Source organism: Rhinichthys klamathensis, unplaced genomic scaffold, assembly GCF_029890125.1.
Source record: "Rhinichthys klamathensis goyatoka isolate OS25496 unplaced genomic scaffold, OSU_Roscu_1.1 h1tg000170l_1, whole genome shotgun sequence".
Classification (NCBI taxonomy): Eukaryota; Metazoa; Chordata; class Actinopteri; order Cypriniformes; family Leuciscidae; genus Rhinichthys; species Rhinichthys klamathensis.
The window spans coordinates 2,041,322-2,060,451 of record NW_026606701.1 but is presented as its reverse complement, the minus strand read 5'-3'; the positions used below and the strand labels follow the sequence as shown (position 1 = coordinate 2,060,451).

The window sequence follows — 19,130 nt, the reverse complement described above, 5'->3', positions numbered from 1 at the left end:
AAGGAAACCGAGACACACCACAGAAACATTAAATCAAGATTGTTTTAATACTTTGAAAGAGTTTGTGGTGTTTCCTCAATATAGCTTTTTTTCAATGGAATGTTAATCATTTCTGGAATGTATATTTTGGATTTCTAAAATAAAAAAATTGGCCATTACATTTTTATTATATCTTAATGCAATTCAAATAGCCCATTATGTATTTATTTAGACATGCATATGTTGAGGCACCAGTTTTCAGCAGGAATCTGCATGTTAATTCTACCAAAGTACATACATACAATAAACCAGATCTGAATTATAAATATGTATGAATGTAAGATTTCCAAAGGTCAGTCCAAGATCATTCAAAATTATCTAATAACTCTCCAAATCAAGAGGATTAATAAGTTGGCTAGTCTGCCTATTTGTTTATCGTCTATCACAAATGTACAGTAGCATATTTCTATGAGTTCTGACACCAGACTGCTGCATTACGGAACATGCTAAGCCACGGTGAGGGTTCCAGTGATCTGCGGAGGTGGCGAGGGGCCCAAGCCCACTGCCAGCCCAGCACGGCCCGCTCCGGATGGGGCATCATGGCCAGGTGGCGGCCATCTGCAGAGCAGATGCCTGCCACACCTTGTGCGGAACCATTGGGGTTCATGGGATAGATTTCAGTAGGTGTGCCCGAGTCATCCACATAACGCAGAGGAGCTAAAGAGGCGCTGGTCAGCTTCTGCTGAGCCTCGGGAGAACGAAACTGCATCAGACCTGTGGAACAAAAGAGAGGTGTTTTTAAACATCACACAACAGGAACAACAGAGTTTTAGCCTTTGTTAAAGGATTAGTTCACCTCAAAATGAAAACTTCCTAATAATTTACTCACCCCGATGCCATCCAAGATATCCATGTCTTTCTTTCCTCAGTGGAAGAGAAAATAAGTTTTTTGAGGAAAATTTCTTTTGAGGGAACTACATCACGTTGAAAGGTCACGCTCGATGTCGCCGGCGCTGGCGGAAATACCGCCCCACTGTTTACAAAGCGACCGTGCGAAGGAGGATAGTTCAAATTGTATTGTATGTTGAATGACATATTTATGTCTTAGTGTCATATTATTGTTTAAAATGGTCCTTACGTGTGCATATCCCGGGTGTTTAAAGGGATACTTCAGGATTTAGCATTAAGCTTTGTATTAGTAGAAAACCTGTAGTATTTTCGAATAACCGTGCTTTCCACCCTCATATCCCCCTGAGACGAGAGATTTATGTATTTTTTGTCTGGAAAAATTAGGATTTTCTGACAAAATCTGGACAAAAATTTGTCTGGATTTTTTGGCCAGAGGCTAAAGACTACAGTCAGTAGGGGCTGTCCCGCATGTTCTCAACCCGCCCATAGAGGATGGGATCTCACTCACAGAATGTACACATAGTGTCAGCCATCTTTTTTTGGAAGCTAAGCTAGCAGGCTCTTGTTCTGTGGAGAATGCTGAGTAGTAGGGGTAACAATCCTCTTTTTCCCCGGACATGTCCGGCCGTCGGTCGGCTTTTGCTTTCTGCAGTCGCCATTCATTGTTTACATCCACATCTTTTGTTTCAGTCTAACTGAATTCATTCCGATTGGTGAATCTGAATGTAGTGTTTACATGACCGCTAAACAAGTGATCGGTTGATGTGCGTTTTAACATTGCTAAGAAAATCCCCGCTCCTCCGTGAGAGATACGAGACCGGTCGTCTCACAGATGTCGCTCATCGGTAATCACGCCACCACCCTCGCGCCGTTCTCCCGCGGCCCTCAGTCTCGTCTTGCTCGCCACAGTAAACATAATGAATGGCGACTGTAGAACGCAAAAGCCGAATCCCGGACATTTTGGGCGACCTCGAAACACATTTTCGGGCAGACTCATCACGGAGACTCACTAGTAGCCTAGACTTGTTGTTTAACTACTGCGCTCTGTTACTGGTAGGCGTGGCCTCCTAGGGCAGCGAAGCAAGTGCATTCTGGGAGTTGTTGTCTTCCACATAAGCCAAAAATACATTTTCTGGCTTTTCTCAGTCTAGAAAACTCCAAATTCAAAAATAATTTCACATTTCTTCTACATAAATGACCCATTTTTAATACACATTCATCTTTCCAGAGGTGAAGTATCCCTTTAAATCTCATCGAGCGTGACCTTTCAACGTGATGACGTAGTTCCCGGCGCGTTGCAGATCAGCTCAATCCGAACAATTGTAGTTAAAAAGTATATATATATATATTTTTTTTTTTGTGGAATTTTTTTTTGCGTTTCGCTAGATAAGACCCTCTTCCTCAGCTGTGATCGTGCACAGCTGGTTGAAGCACTTCAAAGACCTTTGAAACTGCATTGATTTGGACTTCAAAACGTTGGTGTCCATTGAAGTCCATTATTCTAAGAAAAATCCAGAAATGTTTTCCTCAAAAAACTTATTTTCTCTTCCACTGAGGAAAGAAAGACATGGATATCTTGGATGGCATTGGGGTGAGTAAATTATTAGGAAATTTTCATTTTGAGGTGAACTAATCCTTTAATACGTCAACAGAGAGATCTGACTATATTATAAGCAGAAATGATGCCTCCCAACATTTTTTAAATGGTCTCAGACTTTTGGAGTCCACTAACAGAAGAAGTAAATGGACCTGTCAAGTACAGTGTTACAATGGACAGATTTCTAACCTTCTCCATGAGCGACCCAAACACCCAGAGCAGAGCCCTCCATTCCCTTGAGCATGATGGCCGGAGAGGGCAGGATGCCCACACTCACAAACCTTGATTCGAACCGGCCAGACTTGTTATGGGTCAGAGCAACATCAGAACCTGCAATTGAAATTAATAAAAAAATAAAATAAAATAAAATGAAACAATCTAATATAAAACAAACTATACAATTATATATATATATATATATATATATATATATATATATATATATATATATATATATATATATATATTACAAAAATATAAAATAAATAAATAACTAATAAATACATTTAATTTATAATAAAATTTTTTTAAATACAGTGAAAGTAGTTAGAGAAAAGAAAGTGAGGAAATTCTTGAGGCTGTGATTGCCATTTACACATTATATGGATGAGACTAAAAGTTTTCTCTCTCACCTCCATCCTCTCTTTCACCCACCCAGCCCAGCAAAGCCAGAAGCTGACACCCATTACACACTCCTAGACTCAACGTGTCTTTACGGTTTCGGAAGCGCTCAAACTCCTCACGAGCCTTGGGGTTAAAGGTCACTGTTGCAGCCCACCCTGATTAATAAGAAAAAGTTAAAGCATCTGATCCTCAGCTGGAGAACAAGTGGCAACAAACACTCAATTTCAGTATGCAGAGTGGCAAGGCCAGTATGAAATGACCTACGAGTCGGTTTTCGCAAATCTAAGGCCATTGACACAGGTTGTTATTATATAGCAGAACTATCATACAGTTCAGGAGTGATATGTAAGAGTGCTGCAACATGCAATAGTGTGATTTTCACCTTTAGCTGACCCCAGCACATCTGCATAGCTGAAACCACCCACAAACACCACGGCTCGGAAGGGGTCAAGGGTCGTGGAGCCTGAGCACAGGTCCTGCATTGTGACATCCCACACCTACAAACGGAAAAAGTCAAAATAAATCAAATTCAGTCTTGTTAACAGTTAACATTGTGCAAGAAAACAAGCAGCATTTGTGGTATTAGTGAACAAACATAATGCCAAAAGCTTAATTTTATTGTAAAATCCAAGGAACAATTGGTGGTTAATTGTATAAAACAGAGTGTGGTATTTAGGCATACGCTATATAATAACATGTATAGGGCTACGTTAATGTATTTACATACTTGCACACATGATGCTTACTTTTCAAAGCAACTGAAAATCATAATACGTGTTATTTTTTATTTTTATAAATATTTTTTCACAAAAAATTATCAAAAATACAGTAAAAACAGCAATATTACAAGAATAACTGTTTTCTATTTTAATGTATTTTAAAATGTAATTTATTCCTGTGATGGCAAAGCTGAATTTTTTGCATCATTATTACTAACATTACTATCATTTTTAGTGTCACGTGATCCTTCAGAAATCATTCTAATATGCTGATTTGGTGCTCAAGAAACATTTCTTATTATCAATGTTAAAGTTATTCAACAACATAACTATCATTCTTTGGTGTTTATGTGCACCTTTACCTCGAATCCAGCCATGAACAGAGAAGCGGACATCTCTCTGTCTCCATTACTGCCTTCCTCTCTCACAACAGCTACGCAAGGTTTCCCTGAAGCTAAAGCACAATCCAAATATCTTAATATACAGGTCAAGTATGAATAAAGGAAAGATACATGATTGTGAAATGGGTCCATGTTCTCACCAAGCTCTTTACAGATGGGTGTTTGGGAGGGGTCAAAGGTGAGTTTGAGGTATGGCTGTGTGCGAGAAGCAAGCCCTTCTTCTTCTGCTTGGACACACAGTGGATTAGCCTGCAGTCGCTCCAGCTGAAAACTAGTGCTTTCCCATATCGCCCTAAGTGTGGGTAGACGCTCATTCAGCACTTCCTGTCCACGCAGACTCACTCTGACCTACAAGACAGTATGAAAACGTAATCAGCAGTTATTGATCATTTTTCCCTGCACATCACTTAATAATTGAAGTATAATAATATCCCATTGGACTCCATTAATCCATGCATATGCTTTTAGATAAAAAGAGCTCAGCTCACCTTGGCATCAGGTCCAAAACCAGAAGTCGTGCCAATTCTGTGACACAAGAGACCAGCATCTGTGTATCTCTGACAGACACTCGATGCATTGGTCTCGCACACCTCCAAAACCAAACCAAGCTCCTCTGAAAAAAGAGCCTCCATCACTGAAAGAGAGGAATGGGAAGAGATATGTATATAGCCACGTTTTCATCCAAGTGGCAAATTTAATCTTGTGAAAAATATGAATATCGCAAAAAATAATTGTGAATAAAGCAGCACTACTCCCCTGTGTGCTCAAGAGAACAAAACCATCACTTTTGGAGAAGTGTTGTTATTTTTAAATAAACTACAACTATTAAATAGCTGAAATAAAATAAAATGTAAATAATACATTAAAAAACTTGACCAAAAATGTACCTGAAGTATTAAAATGACTAAAACTGAAAGAAATTGAAGCTCAACAGACATATTTTTAAAAAGAAACTAGTTAAATAAAATTACTAAAACAAACTAATTTTAAAATACAAATGTTGATATATTAATTTCTTTTTCTTTTTAATGCAACGCCTTACCAAGGATTAAAATCACATACAAATGTTTACTATTTCACAAGAAAAACACGGAATTATATAAATGTAAACTAAAAGCTTATTGAAAATGTTAATAAATACTAAACAGTATATAAATACTAAAATAACACTTTTCCAGAGAAACGAGTGAGTGTATACATTTTCTTGTGCATTTTGGAAGTTTTATTCACAATTTGGTATTTCCATGCAGACTGCAATAAAAATGTGGAAGTAAAACAGCTTATGATGGATGGCACAAGTATCTTTAACAAAAAAGCGTGAGCTTTTTCCAAAACATAAATCATATTTTTATTACCAACCGTCAACGCCTTCTAAAGGCAAGTCCACCTCCATCCCATGATTCCCTGCAAAGGCCATCTCCAGCAGACAGGAAATAAGCCCTCCATCACTGACATCATGTCCTGCAGTCAGCAGTCGATCTGCAATATAAAGTTTACATCAACAGATTGTACATAGATAAGATGCTGCTGCACATCAACAAATACAGGCAGCAGAGTTTGGGAGCAGTAAACACTTTTTCTAGATCAGTTAATGGATGTTTTTTAACAGCTTAGCTGCATCTATAGAAGAAGAATGGTGCTGTTAATGTATCAATATATAAGATGAAGTAAAATATCAGCTTATATATAAAGCACATGCTGACCCTGAATCAATGTCTGTGTGGTGTTGAAGCAAGCAGAGAGCTTGTCTGGCTGATCCAGATCAGGACTGCAGTCTCCGAGTTGCCCATAACACTGAGCTAAAGCAGAGCCGCCCAGCCTGTATTTACCTGAGCTCACAGGCACATACAGAAGCACACCTGAGAAAAGAAGAGAGAGTAAGTGAAAAATGTACACAATAGTGATCTGTTTTTGTCTGTAAAGATTCACAAAGTCCTAACCTTTGTCATCAGGGTTTTCCAGGTCAGGGGTCACAGTAGCTGTGATATCAGGACACACAGCATACACTGAGATAACCAAAGAGCCTAAAACACAAGGAGAGTAGTTTGTTGTGCGACATTAAAAAAAAGAGGCAATATCTTACCTAGCATTATACAAAGGTAATCACTATGCACAGGTAAATGTCTGGTCGAGTATTTAATATACTATTCATTAATTTTTTTTTTTTTTTTTACCTTTATTTAACCAAGAAAATCCAGTTGAGATTACTAATCTCTTTTTCAAGGGAGTCCTGGCCAAGACAGCGGCACAGATCACAACAATTCATTACATTACAGACAATTTCATAAGACTATTTAAAAACATTCACAAACCATAGATTTCCACAGGTATATAATAAACCATAGGTATATTATATATATATATAATATAATATAATATACCAGTGAACTCAGCTAGTAAAAACTACAGTAGCTTAAATTATGTAAATGTATTTGTAAATGTACACAACAATGAAATATACTTTTCTCACTTAATCCCTCACCTAAATCACGCAGTTAACACGGAATGCATAGGGTGGCGCTGTGGATGTGTGACGTCGATGTGATGAGAGATGATGGCATGTGCTTTCAGATGCATCCAAGTAAAATATTTTAATTAAATATATTTGAGTTCTTACTGGTATATTTGGTTATTTGAGTCATAATACAATATATATATTACATTTTATTTCATTTATTATATAGATAATAGATATATTTTCAGTAGTTTTCTGTGTCACATGATCATCTTTGATCAATGTTAACATTTATTTATTTGAAATGGTGTATATAAAATACATACTGTACGGGTCATACCTGTTGTAATTGCATTTTAAATGGCGACATGCACAAGACAGATACCTGGGGCCTTAACCGTTTCTCCACTGACACGTGCAGCCATGCTAAGTGAATCTTTTCCCCCATCCACGGCCACTCCCAGCTGACCCATGACCTCGCACATGGCCTGGCAGGCCTCCCAAAGACTCGCTCCCTCTCCTGGCAGCTTAGCAGCCCACATCCAGTTACCACTGCACTTTACATCCTGTGAAGATAAGCAAAGATATTTTTGGATGACAAGTTTGTGTGTGTGTGTTTTAAATTACATGCTGTCACTTAACATGTTTAAAAATGGACATGAGTTTATTCACCTTGAGAGCAGTCACTCTTGCAAACACCAGGTTAGTGAGAGCTTCTCCCACAGCCATTCGAGCCCCAGCTGCCGGTGACACCAGCCCTTTGATTGGCTGTTCGCCTATCGCTGTGGCTGCACCCTGGAGGCTGAACGGAGACAGGGCAACAACAGCTACGTCAGCCAGTGGAGTGTGAAGAGGACCGACACACTGTTGCTGAGCAATCAGACCAGTCACAGATCGATCAACCTGGAACAGAGGAGTTTTATTTCATTTTAATTCCTGTTTGTCAATTAAAAAATGCTGACATTTCAATAAATGCTATGGTCTTTATGGACATGTTGCATTATTATTCTTTTTATTCTTTTGAAATGCCTGTAAATTAGATCAGACAATTAACTAAATTCTCAATTACTGAATATATTTAAATGTAATTATTAAACAAATAAATTACATTAAAGATGGCAAGATAACAATAAATTCTAAATGTCTGGATATACCATGAAGTATATAAATAAGTACCACTGCAATAGACAACCTGGAAAAAGTCATATATTATTATACATGTGCTAAAGAGGGAGTATTATACCTTGTTGGTGAGGTAGCGCTTGCTGGCCACAGCAGGCAGTCGGAAAACTCTCTGTAGAGCAGGAAGAACAGAGAGACCCGCAGGAAGAGAGAGAGGCTGCAGAGTCACAGCCATGTGCTCCAATATAAACTCCTGAAAAGAGACAGTTTAAACTCTCGTTGACACATGTTGTACTGACTGAGCAGTGAGTGACTTTTACATACAATCAAACATGCTTAATGTGTAAAACAAGGCTGTCCCTGGACCCTTTTTACTAGGGCACGAGCCGCAATACTGAAATACTGCTGTACCCCAGTTTAATTACTCAAAAATCCTTGTCTTTCAATGGAGATTACTGTATAATGACCTGAGAATCATTATCCCTGACTATATTTCAGCAATCATGTTGTGTGTTTTCAATGTACTGTTAAGATTCAGATGATGCCAGATTACTGAATGAATCACATTTGATGTAATCTGTCAAACAGCTTTGCAACAAGTTCTGTATTTGATTGCAATTCAGTTTGATTCAATCGGACAGTTCACTCATTCACGTGAATTGTTTTCAGCGGTTTCTGACATTGAATAGTAACAGGACACTTTATAAAATGCCAGATGAGGTGAATATTTACCTACAATACATTTTAGGAAACAAAACGAAATCTTGCATCATTTGTCAGCAATGAAGCAGATCTTAACTGTGCATGCAGCTTGTGAATAGGTCAAGACAAGTGATACCCTATATCCAGTTTTGAAATGCTAGAAACGCTCCTGGTGATAAATAAAGACTAACAATTATAAATCCAGAAATAAAAATTGTAAATCCAGAAATGAATCCAGATTTCAAAGTCTGGACACTGCATTTAAAAAATCAGCCAAGAGAGGGTGCACTCTACCACAATTTCTATTTTTCTTCTTTTTCAGCATAGCTATTAATTAAAGGGGAGGTAAAAAGCACACAAGCGGCTCTATGTCTAGTAGAGATTAATCAACAAAATAGATTGTTTTTGCACCTTCTGTGGCATCTTTCCCAGGACCCAATCCAGCTCCAGATCCACAGGGCTCCGTCCACTGTCAAGCCCATCGGCCTGTTTACACAGGTCATCCACCAGCACGATCTATAGAGCGATATATGCACATAATCAGAAAGTACAGAAAGTATCAAGAAGTGTCCAAAACTACAAAAATGCACAAACAGTGTGACTCACCTTGCCATCACCAGTTATCTTGCCAACAAAGTCAACAGGACACTTCTCCCTCTGACACACACTCTCGAGGAAGCTCCGGTCAGAGGGGCGGAGCAACAGAGCATTACTCTCCTGATACTCCGCCCCCCACAGCTCCAAAACACTGAGGGTGGGGTCACCTCTCTGAGCATCAGGGCAAAATATGTATGTGATTGATATGAAACACTTTGACATTAAAATCAAGATACAGATGTTTTGATAAAATCTCACCTTAAACTTGCTAGTATAGATAATGGCACCAGCAGGCTCACTCAGCTCCTTTAACACGTTACCTACACAAATAACATGGTGTTTTTGAAGTCTAGGCTTCAGAAGAGAGCACATTGTGCTAAGCACATCTTATTTTTTGACCCCTACCATTTCCTCCAGCACCCTGGTCATGAATGCTGCAGATGGGGTTTCCTTCCATTCGCTCTAGGCAGGCCCTGAGAGCCCGGTTCATCTTTTGCTCCATTTCAGCGTCTCCTCTCTGAACTGCTCCAAGATCCCTGGCACTGGAGTTATCACCTTGAACCTACAATAATACACACGCATGCACACATTAAGTTGCATCATCGCACAGAATATGAATAATGATGCAATACACAAGCATGCCCTGTAAACACAAAGAAAACACCTGCATTTTAGAGCAGCTAGTAAATTAATTTAATTTAAAATTTTGGTGTACCTGTACAGAAGAGGCAGCACCTCCGCCAACACCAATCCTGTACACAGGACCTCCCATTTTCACCACCTCCATACCTGCCGAGGACAAGAGAAAAAAAGGAGAGGAACGAATAAAGAAAAAATAGCTATTTGTATACAGTAATGTTCAAAAGGTTGGGGTCAGTAATACTTTTTGAAAGAATTTAATACTTCTATTCAGCATGAACGCATTACATTGACCAAAAGTGGCAGTAAAGACATTTAACATGTCCAAAAAGATTCCCATTTCAAATAAACACTGTTATTTTGAATTCATCAAACAATTCTGGAAAAAATGCATCATGTTTTACACAAAAATATTAAACAGCCCTATTAAAGGGTTAGTTCAGTAATTACTCACCCTCATGTTGTTCCAACCCCGTAAGATTTCCTTCATCTTTGGAACACAAATTAAGATATTTTCGATTAAATCTGAGAGCTGGATCACTCCTCCATAGGCTTCTTAAGGGATTGAAACTGGCCGGCCCAGAAAAGTGAAAGACATCGTTAAAATAGTCCGAGTGACTGCAGTGGCTCAATCTTAAGTTTATCAAGCGACGAGAATACTTTTTGTGCGCAAAAAACAAACAAAAATAGCGACTTTATTCAACTATTCATTTCCTTCTCTGTGGGCCTCGAGATTTCACGTAGTGAAACTGCGCAAAGCTTCTAGGTTGTACATCACAGGCATCACACACATGACCAGCGTCGGCCAATAGTGAGCCTACGTGTAATGTGCAACACAGAAGCTTTGCGCAGTTTCACTACGTGAAATCTCGAGGCCCACAGAGAAGGAAATGAATAGTTGAATAAAGTCGCTATTTTTGTTTGTTTTTTGCGCACAAAAAGTATTCTCGTCGCTTGATAAACTTAAGATTGAGCCACTGTAGTCACTCGGACTATTTTAACGATGTCTTTCACTTTTCTGGGCCGGCCAGTTTCGATCCCTTAAGAAGCCTATGGAGGAGTGATCCAGCTCTCAAATTTAATCAAAAATATCTTAATTTGTGTTCCGAAGATGAACGAAAGTCTTACGAGGTTGGAACAACATGAGGGTGAGAGACTCAAGAAGTGACAACATGTAGAATGCAACAGGACATTTCTGAATGGTTAGTTGATGAATTTATGTAGCTTATGTGTAGTTATCTTCTAGTCATTGATTAGCATATTCTGTCTTGATAATCTATAAATCGTGTTCAGGAGGCGGGATTTATGTAAATTATAGGGTTGATGATGTCACTAACCCAGGAGGAATGTCGTGTAGTCCCTACCAGCCGTTTGTTGTAGTCCTTAAAAAGCAATTTCTTTAAAACCAAATATCTCCCTTTGCTTTGAACTTTGAGCATTGTAACGTTGCAGATGTTGTTTATGCTCAAACAGCAACATTACACACTAACTAAAGTTAGAAAAGTGAAATCATAATCAAGCACCCCTTTAAGTTTTTATTGAGGAAAACATACATGTCATGTGCTACACCTCAAATCCAACAGCAATTGTTTATATTATAATGGTTATATTTCTTTTCTCTTTTTGAAACTGCTTTTGTTGTGTGCATTGATGCTTTGGCAATATTTTATGTTTAACAACCAAGCTAATAAAATATGTTGAAATTGACTATGAAAGAGGGAAAAAAGAAAGATGCCAATGTAGGAGGATTTAAAAATATAATGGTGCATCATGTGTATCTTTTTCTTATGTACCTGGTGCAGCTTGTTCTTTCTCCACGTGCTTGTCTTCAATAGAGCCCAGCCCACCACTGAACATGATTGGTTTGATCCACTCCCGACGTTCGCCGTTAGCCAAACGCATTCCAAAGGAACGAGCAAAGCCTTAATAGGAAAGAAAATAACAAATTAAGAGCTGTAAATCCAAGCCAATAACCACAAATAAACAGATGACTACTGTCCCGCTAGATTTCACCTGCTAGAACTGGCTCCCCAAACTTATTGCCATAGTCAGAGGCTCCATCACTGGCCTCTATGGCCACCTGGAGTGGAGGAGCAAAGCTGGATGGGTACTCCCACCCCTCCTCCTCCCACGGGAGCACAAAACCTGAGAAGAGAGAAGATCCTGGTATGTGGAAGTATGCTCACAAAACAAATATGGCAAAGAATGAATTGTGAGCTGAGTTTTAAGGGCACTATTCACATAAGTGGTAGAGGTTCATTTTTGAAACAGAACAAATGGATTAATAGCTTACCTGGGATGTGCAGGTTACCAAAGCAGTACCCAGCAGTGCCTGCGATCACATGACCACCCTTTCCAGCGCTCTGCACATCTCTGATTCGCCCACCAGTACCTGTGGTAGCACCGCTGAATGGAGCAACACCTGGATGTAATAAAGAGCATTTTATGACTCAAATATGAGCCACAGTATTGTTATTGTTAACTAAACCCACAAAAAATATTGCCCTGTAGGGGTGAGAATCACCAGAGGACTCACAATACGATATTATCACGATTCTTAAGCCACAATGCGACATTATTGATTTTAAACATTTTGGGCCAGTTGTTCAAAACATTTCATCTGCATCAAAATGATCCGGATTTGTAAATCCCATTTTTTCCTATTCATGATCAGGTAATCCGTCTTACTTTTATGCCGGTTTTTCAAAGCAACATTGGACTGGATCACCCTGATCCAGATACACAGTTTTCAAGGTTACCAGTGCTCTAAATGGGACAACATATCACAATTTGGGCTACCTGCTATGTAAAGAACAGGTAGAAGAGCCAACATGGGGTCATTGTAAGTGTTTCTTATTTTGAGACAAAACACAAAAATAACATAAACATCCACTTCCATTCATAATTTCTTTTATGACCCCTCATCTGAGCCACAACAAATAAAAAACAAATATACATTAACAAATCCATTGTGGATATTTTGAAAACGTCTTAAAAAAATGGCTAAATGTCCAATAGTTAACAAAATAAAGAATGTTCAGGGTTCTTCTTTATCTGAGGAGGAGAGACCAGCATATATTATACACATATAATATATTATTTTTGTTTGTTATTGAAATCTGTTTGGGGGATTATTTCATGCGGACAAGATATATATATTTTTTTTTACTTTACTATACTGAATACTGTATACTATACTATACTTTACATATGCAATTAACAGACACTTAAATGCCTCCAAATTGGATGCTAGATGGTGCTATGGGGTTATTTTCATTGTGAAATAACCTACACAATAATACAAGACAGTTTGATTTCAAAAGAGCATAACCGCTATCAGGTAATGATGATGCATGCTGTTTAATGCATAGATATATACATAGAATCCTCATTACCGGCTGTTTCTATGGGCCGCTATACGTAAGCTGTCCGCCACATTGGAATGCTCAAAGTTGGTCCGTGAACACTTGAGAGCAAGTTGACAGTCTGCAGCCATATTTAGACGAATGTATGGATCTCTATATCTGCAATAGACTTCAGCAGATGATTTTCAATGGATTTAGTTTATCATTAATGTTTGATAAGACGAAGACATTAGCTAACACTGCATTAAAAAGCTACCGTAGGTTAAAACCGGTAATGTTGTGTTAATGCATATTAAAAAAACAACGACAACACACTCGCACCTGTGAAAGGTTATCCCATTTCTTCGGGAATTAAAATCTCAGCGGTTTTTACAAGTAGAGACTGTGCAGTGTGTTATGGCATCTTGGAAAAACGTATTGATTTTTACTGTGAGTGACGACAGCATCTGAAATGTTGACCGTTCCAAAATCACCGAGTCTGGAGCGTTCAAATGTGGCATCTACATATACACATCTATGGTTATAAGTATCTTTCTTCACCCTCTCATTGCATTAGACACATTTTACTGCTGCTGCTGTCCATTGTCTGTCAATCGTGTTGTATTATGAACGAGCTCGCTGGCAATGTAGATATGACATTATGTAGATAGCTTCTTTGATTCCAATTGCGTTTTGTTGCATTGCAGCGTGCAGCTAGCTTGCCATCATACCATACCACTCAAATTTCCATGTCGAATTAACAATTTTTTTTAGCTTTCACTGTGCGGTCTTGTTCAGAAATATGCAAGAACATGCTTCCTTTACACACGGTTCACTGCGTGTGTCCGAGAGAGAAAGAGAGGGAGATGCGGTAGTGCTAATTTACTTGGGCTGTCAGTGAAATTACAGATTTCAAATTATTATTATTTCCTGCATTATAAGCGCGGAGCTTACGGTAACATTATTAATTAGATCATTATTATTATCAATACTGAAATAAAATAAATTAAAGCTAAATAGAAATATATATATATATATATATATATAAACACCAAATGAAAACTGAACATACAAAAATAAAAGCTAATTTAAGACATTAAAAAAATACTGTAATAGCATATAAATAATACTAATACTAAAATATAGCATTACTGCTGCTTATTGATCATGTTTTGAGTAATAGCTATTTTAATTCCCATTAAAATGAATTTTACGTTGGCCTCTACACGTGTGAAAAAGCGAGCAGATTAAATGTGTATAGGATCAGACCAGTGGGGAAGTTGTGAGTCTCTGCTGTGAAGATGACGTGTCTGGTAGCATGTCTGGCTTCATATGGACTGGCCTGAGCAGGGTTTGTGGGATACATGCACTCCAGCTCCATGCCTTTAATACCACTACAAACACACAAGAACCACATATTGAGACTTCCTGCCATTTAAACGGGTTGACATTCACAGTGAAGCATCTAACCTGCTGTTGTCACAGAATTTGATGACGTTGTTCTGGTTGCTATGGTGCTGAGTGCCCATAATGAGGCTGAAGAGCGTCTCCTTCTGCTCTTCTCCATCAATGATCATCCGCCCTCGGAAGAACCAATGGCGGCTGTGCTCACTGCAGGACAAACAGGGCATGAAGGCGTCATTGTTCATGCTATTGCAGATAAAAGACACCCTTTCCTTTGGGGTTTATTCTTTGGAGACCACACACACCTGTTGGACTGAGCCAGATCAAAGCATTCTACACTGGTGGGATTCCTTTTCACTCTCTGGAAGAGTGCAGTGTAGTAGTCCAGATCCCAAGAGTCAAACGCCAACCCTGTTCATACACGCAGCGAGACAAACAAAAAGACAGCAACCAGATAAATATGAAATGAAGAAAAAGATGATCAGAAACAAATACAAAACCAAAAGAAAACCTGCTAAACTGAACCTTTGCTAAGCATCCCTTGGTTACTGTTGCTAACTCAGGCAAGCTTTACAGAACGTCCTATAGGACCATAATCACAAGTCATAACATTAGTGTAAGTGAACAAAACTGCTCCTATTCACTTTTGTTCTATGAACGCTTACTATTGAAGTTAATAACATAAAAAAAAAAAAACTTTAAAAACACCATGGGTAACATTTATCACTATTATGAGTGACTATTATAAGTTCTAAAACATTTTTGGGTAATATCAGTAAAATTGGATTTGAACAGACAGATGGTTGGTAAACTTACACTATTGTTCAAAAGTTTAGGGTTGGTTAGAGTTTTCAAAGTTTTATGAAACAAGTCTCTTATGTTCACCAAGGCTGCATTTATCTGATCAACAATACATTAAAAACAGTAATATTGTGAAATATTATTACAATTTAAGTCTTCAGTGTCACATGATCCTTCCGAAATCATTCTAATATACTGATTTGCTGCTCAACAAATTCTTATTAATGTATACATTTCTTATTATTGTTGAAAACAGTTGTGCTGCCTCATATTTTTGTGGAAAGCGTGATACATTTTTAATAAAGATAAATAAAGACTCAAATAACAGTGTGACCGTTAAAAAAATCTATTTGACCTGATTGTTTTATTTCTAACCCAGTAGGCCTTCACTAATCTCTGATACAGACAGAGTGAGCTTTGTTGTAATCAACCGGCTCACTTTGTCTCTCATACAGTCATACATTCTTTCCCTTCACACACCTCGTGATGTAATCAATTAGGCTCCCCTTATCTTGTGACATCTACTCTTCCTCTAATCATGTTAAGTGTCATGTGACCTTAAAATACTGGATGATTATGTACAGAAGAAAGAGTTGCTGATCTCATCACTGAGTACTGACAACACACACACTTTTTAGGCATTTGATTGAATCCCTATTCAAATACTCAGTATCTTTACTCTATATGCATTATTTTCATTTTCATGTAATGATACCAGTTAGTTTTATATCCTTGCACTTTTACTATAATGATGGAATGGTAAGTAGATGGCATTAAATGGTTATATTAGTAATTAACTGATATGGGAATTTCAATTTCCCATATTTTTCTCTTCTGTTAACTGGCCAATTAGATGATGCTGATTAGCGGATACTAATGTCATAAAGGCCAAGTATAGGCTGATTAATCTGCCTCTCACTAGGTAATACCATGGTACTCTAAGCTACTTCAAAGAATATACAGTATATCAAAAAACGAACAAAAAAAACAAGGATATTATCATTATCAAGTTACTTTTATATTAGTGGAAATGAGGTACAGACTCCAAACACATCTCTTACCAAGTTCATCATTGGCCTTCTCCAAGGCAGCACGACCTTTTCCCAGAATGTCCACCTCAAACACTTCTTGTGGCTGAATATCAACGGCGAATGATGTGATTGGCTGGGGGTAAACACATTCGGTCATACTGTCATACAAGCAGCAAATCAGTCTCTCCATCTCTCCGCCCTTCATTACTCCAGTATGTCCTTCCTGGGGCTAGATGGGGATGAGAAAAGAGAGCTTTTAATCAAAACGGGTGAAAAGAACTCACTGAAACGAAAAGCTATTTAAAGCTATTCTCCTGACCTTGATGAGATGCCTGCGGGAGAGCTCCACTCTCGTCACCTCGTTCAGCCCCGCACTTCGGCAGATGGACACGGCATTGGTGGACCAAGCAGTGGAAAAGTTCAACCTACAACGGTTAAGATATAATTGAAAGATGTGATATAAGTTGTATCAAAGTTACCAATGCCATACCATCAAGATGAAACAGTGGCAGAGGTTACCTGGGTCCAATCTCCACCAGTCGTGCCCCATCCGCTGGTTTTAGAGTGGGTTCCTCTGACAGACAGACAGAATAGGGGGGACTAAACAACCAGCGCAACACACCTTTCTGCTCCATGTTTAAAGAGTCAGAGCCTGAGAGAGAAAAAGATGCAGATGAAGAGAAGACAAATATGTAGAGAAAACTTAAGCTAAATTGTGCTGGATAATTTAGCTGCTTTATAGCTGAATCGAATTTGTTTAATAATTTATGAACTCTGCAACATTGGCATGTTATTGAACTGAATTGTATCAACATTGAACAGACTTGAGCTGAATAAAGACACTATTGGCTTCTGTAGAGCTGTTCATAGCTGGATTTAGTTTGCTTCATAAAAATGAGGTAACACTATACAATAAGGTCCAATTAGTTAACATTAATTAATGCATTAACTATCATCAACTAACAATTTGCAAGACATTTGTTACAGTATTTATTAATCTTTGTTAACTTGTTCGTTGTTAGCTCAGGTTAGCTCATGTCCATTAAATAATATGAACAGGTTTTTTTATTGAATAATGTATTATTAAATGTTGAAATTAACATAAACTAAGAGTAAAACATGCTATTTAAAAGTATTTTTCATTGTTAGTTGATGTTAACTAATATAGTTAAATGATGTTAAAAAATGGAATCTTATTGTAAAGTGTTACCACTAATGAACTTTGCAACACTGACACGGTCATTGAACTAAATTGAACTGAATAATGACCCTTGTCTTTTTAGAGCTGCTTTACAGCTGAAATTGTATTTGCTTCATAACTAAAGAACAACAATCTGTATTGTATTGGTATAAATAATTGCAAATTTACATGACAAAGAGCCACAAACTCATCACCATTTTATACTGTATTCTCTCACCGTCCAGCTCTACATTGTAGCAAAGCTCTGTTGTTATAGTAACATCAGGATGCAGTTGTGCGATCCTTCTTAGGACCCGGCCCTCCCTGGTCTCCTCTCTCCTGTAGAAGCGCACGACTGGCATGATCCTGACAGAAAGAGAGAGAGAGAGAGAGAGAGAGAGAGAGAGAGAGAGAGAGAGAGAGAGAGAGAGAGAGAGAGAGAGAGAGAGAGAGAGAGCATCCATAAGAATGTGCTTCAAACTATTTTCACTCTGCATACTGGGGGACACTGGCACATTAGGGAAGCATTTCCTGATCTACCTTTAACTTAATTTATCAGCAATTCAAAAAAATAAAAAATAAAAATCTCTGCTCAGTCAGAAATCAAAAGATCAGAAAAAGCTTTATTGCCAAGAGTGCTTCCACAAAAGGATTTTTTTCTTGGTAATGAAGCTTACAGTGCACACATATAAAGACAACAACAAGACACATAATAACAAAATTAAAGAATAAAAATATGAAAAAGTGTAAAGATGCAGGTTAAGTTAGAATATACATTTACTGTTATGAACATATTATGGATAATATGAACAAATAAGAGTGCATTTATTGCACATTACTTATGAAAAAAGTTTTAGTTTTAGACTGCTAGTAATGTAGTAATGATCTTTTATGTGGAATGAGTATTAAGGGGTGAAGTCAGGGGTCAAACAGATCATTTGGGGGCTGCATCATTCACAATGCAGGCAATTCCAACCTAGAGTAGAGGAGTCACCTTAAAAGAAAAGTGCTTTACATGTTAATGGGTTAGATTTAAAAAGGCAACTTAAGTACTGACTCAACAGTGAGACAGAGTTGTTGTGACATACTAACAGCCTGGTAATTATTTACAAACTTTTCGGTGCATATATTATATCTCACAGCCAGATAAAATAAGTAACGTTATTGTAATTGTAACTTAGCAAAACAATGTGTTATTGTTATTACTTTTCTGCTTCAAAATGGTGAACAAGTATCTTACTTTTCGGTTGCTCAAGAAATCCGCTTGTAGACTCGTCAATGTTATTGACTCGTGATGATTCTGATGTTGACCACTGCAGAAGCACAGCACACAGACCCACGTGTGGTTAAACCATGGGTTAAACACGAACCTTCCGCCACAACGATGCGCATGCGCATGCGCATTTCCGCATGGGTTTGATCCATTTTTTACAGTCTATGGTTTGATCGCATATGGTTTGATCGGGTTATATATTTTTTGTTTTACAGTCTACGGGTTATACCCATAGAAATAGTACGGACAGTATGTCATCTGAATGGAAACAATAAATGAGCATATTAATAAATGAGCACTAAAACCCATGAAAAAATATATTTATAAAATACGGGATAATAACTTGTCATTTA

At 37.9% G+C, this 19,130-nt stretch overlaps 1 protein-coding gene across 1 annotated transcript; it reads right to left on the bottom strand.

Moving 5' to 3' along the window:
• Positions 1-148: 148 nt before the first annotated feature.
• pfas (phosphoribosylformylglycinamidine synthase) lies at positions 149-18,876 on the bottom strand. Its single transcript, XM_056259876.1, has 29 exons — positions 18,745-18,876; positions 17,743-17,870; positions 16,844-16,976; positions 16,644-16,749; positions 16,355-16,553; positions 14,798-14,903; positions 14,559-14,699; positions 14,358-14,482; positions 12,038-12,166; positions 11,758-11,889; positions 11,538-11,666; positions 9,821-9,894; positions 9,511-9,667; positions 9,364-9,425; positions 9,115-9,276; positions 8,920-9,024; positions 7,928-8,059; positions 7,357-7,587; positions 7,070-7,250; positions 6,170-6,253; positions 5,933-6,088; positions 5,589-5,708; positions 4,718-4,863; positions 4,370-4,577; positions 4,191-4,282; positions 3,492-3,606; positions 3,118-3,264; positions 2,675-2,815; positions 149-753 (listed from the first exon to the last, which is right to left on the bottom strand). Exons 2-29 carry the CDS (start codon positions 17,864-17,866, stop codon positions 446-448), a joined length of 3,945 nt encoding a protein of 1,314 aa, XP_056115851.1. The 5' UTR covers positions 17,867-17,870; positions 18,745-18,876; the 3' UTR covers positions 149-445.
• Between the last annotated feature and the right edge of the window lie 254 nt (positions 18,877-19,130).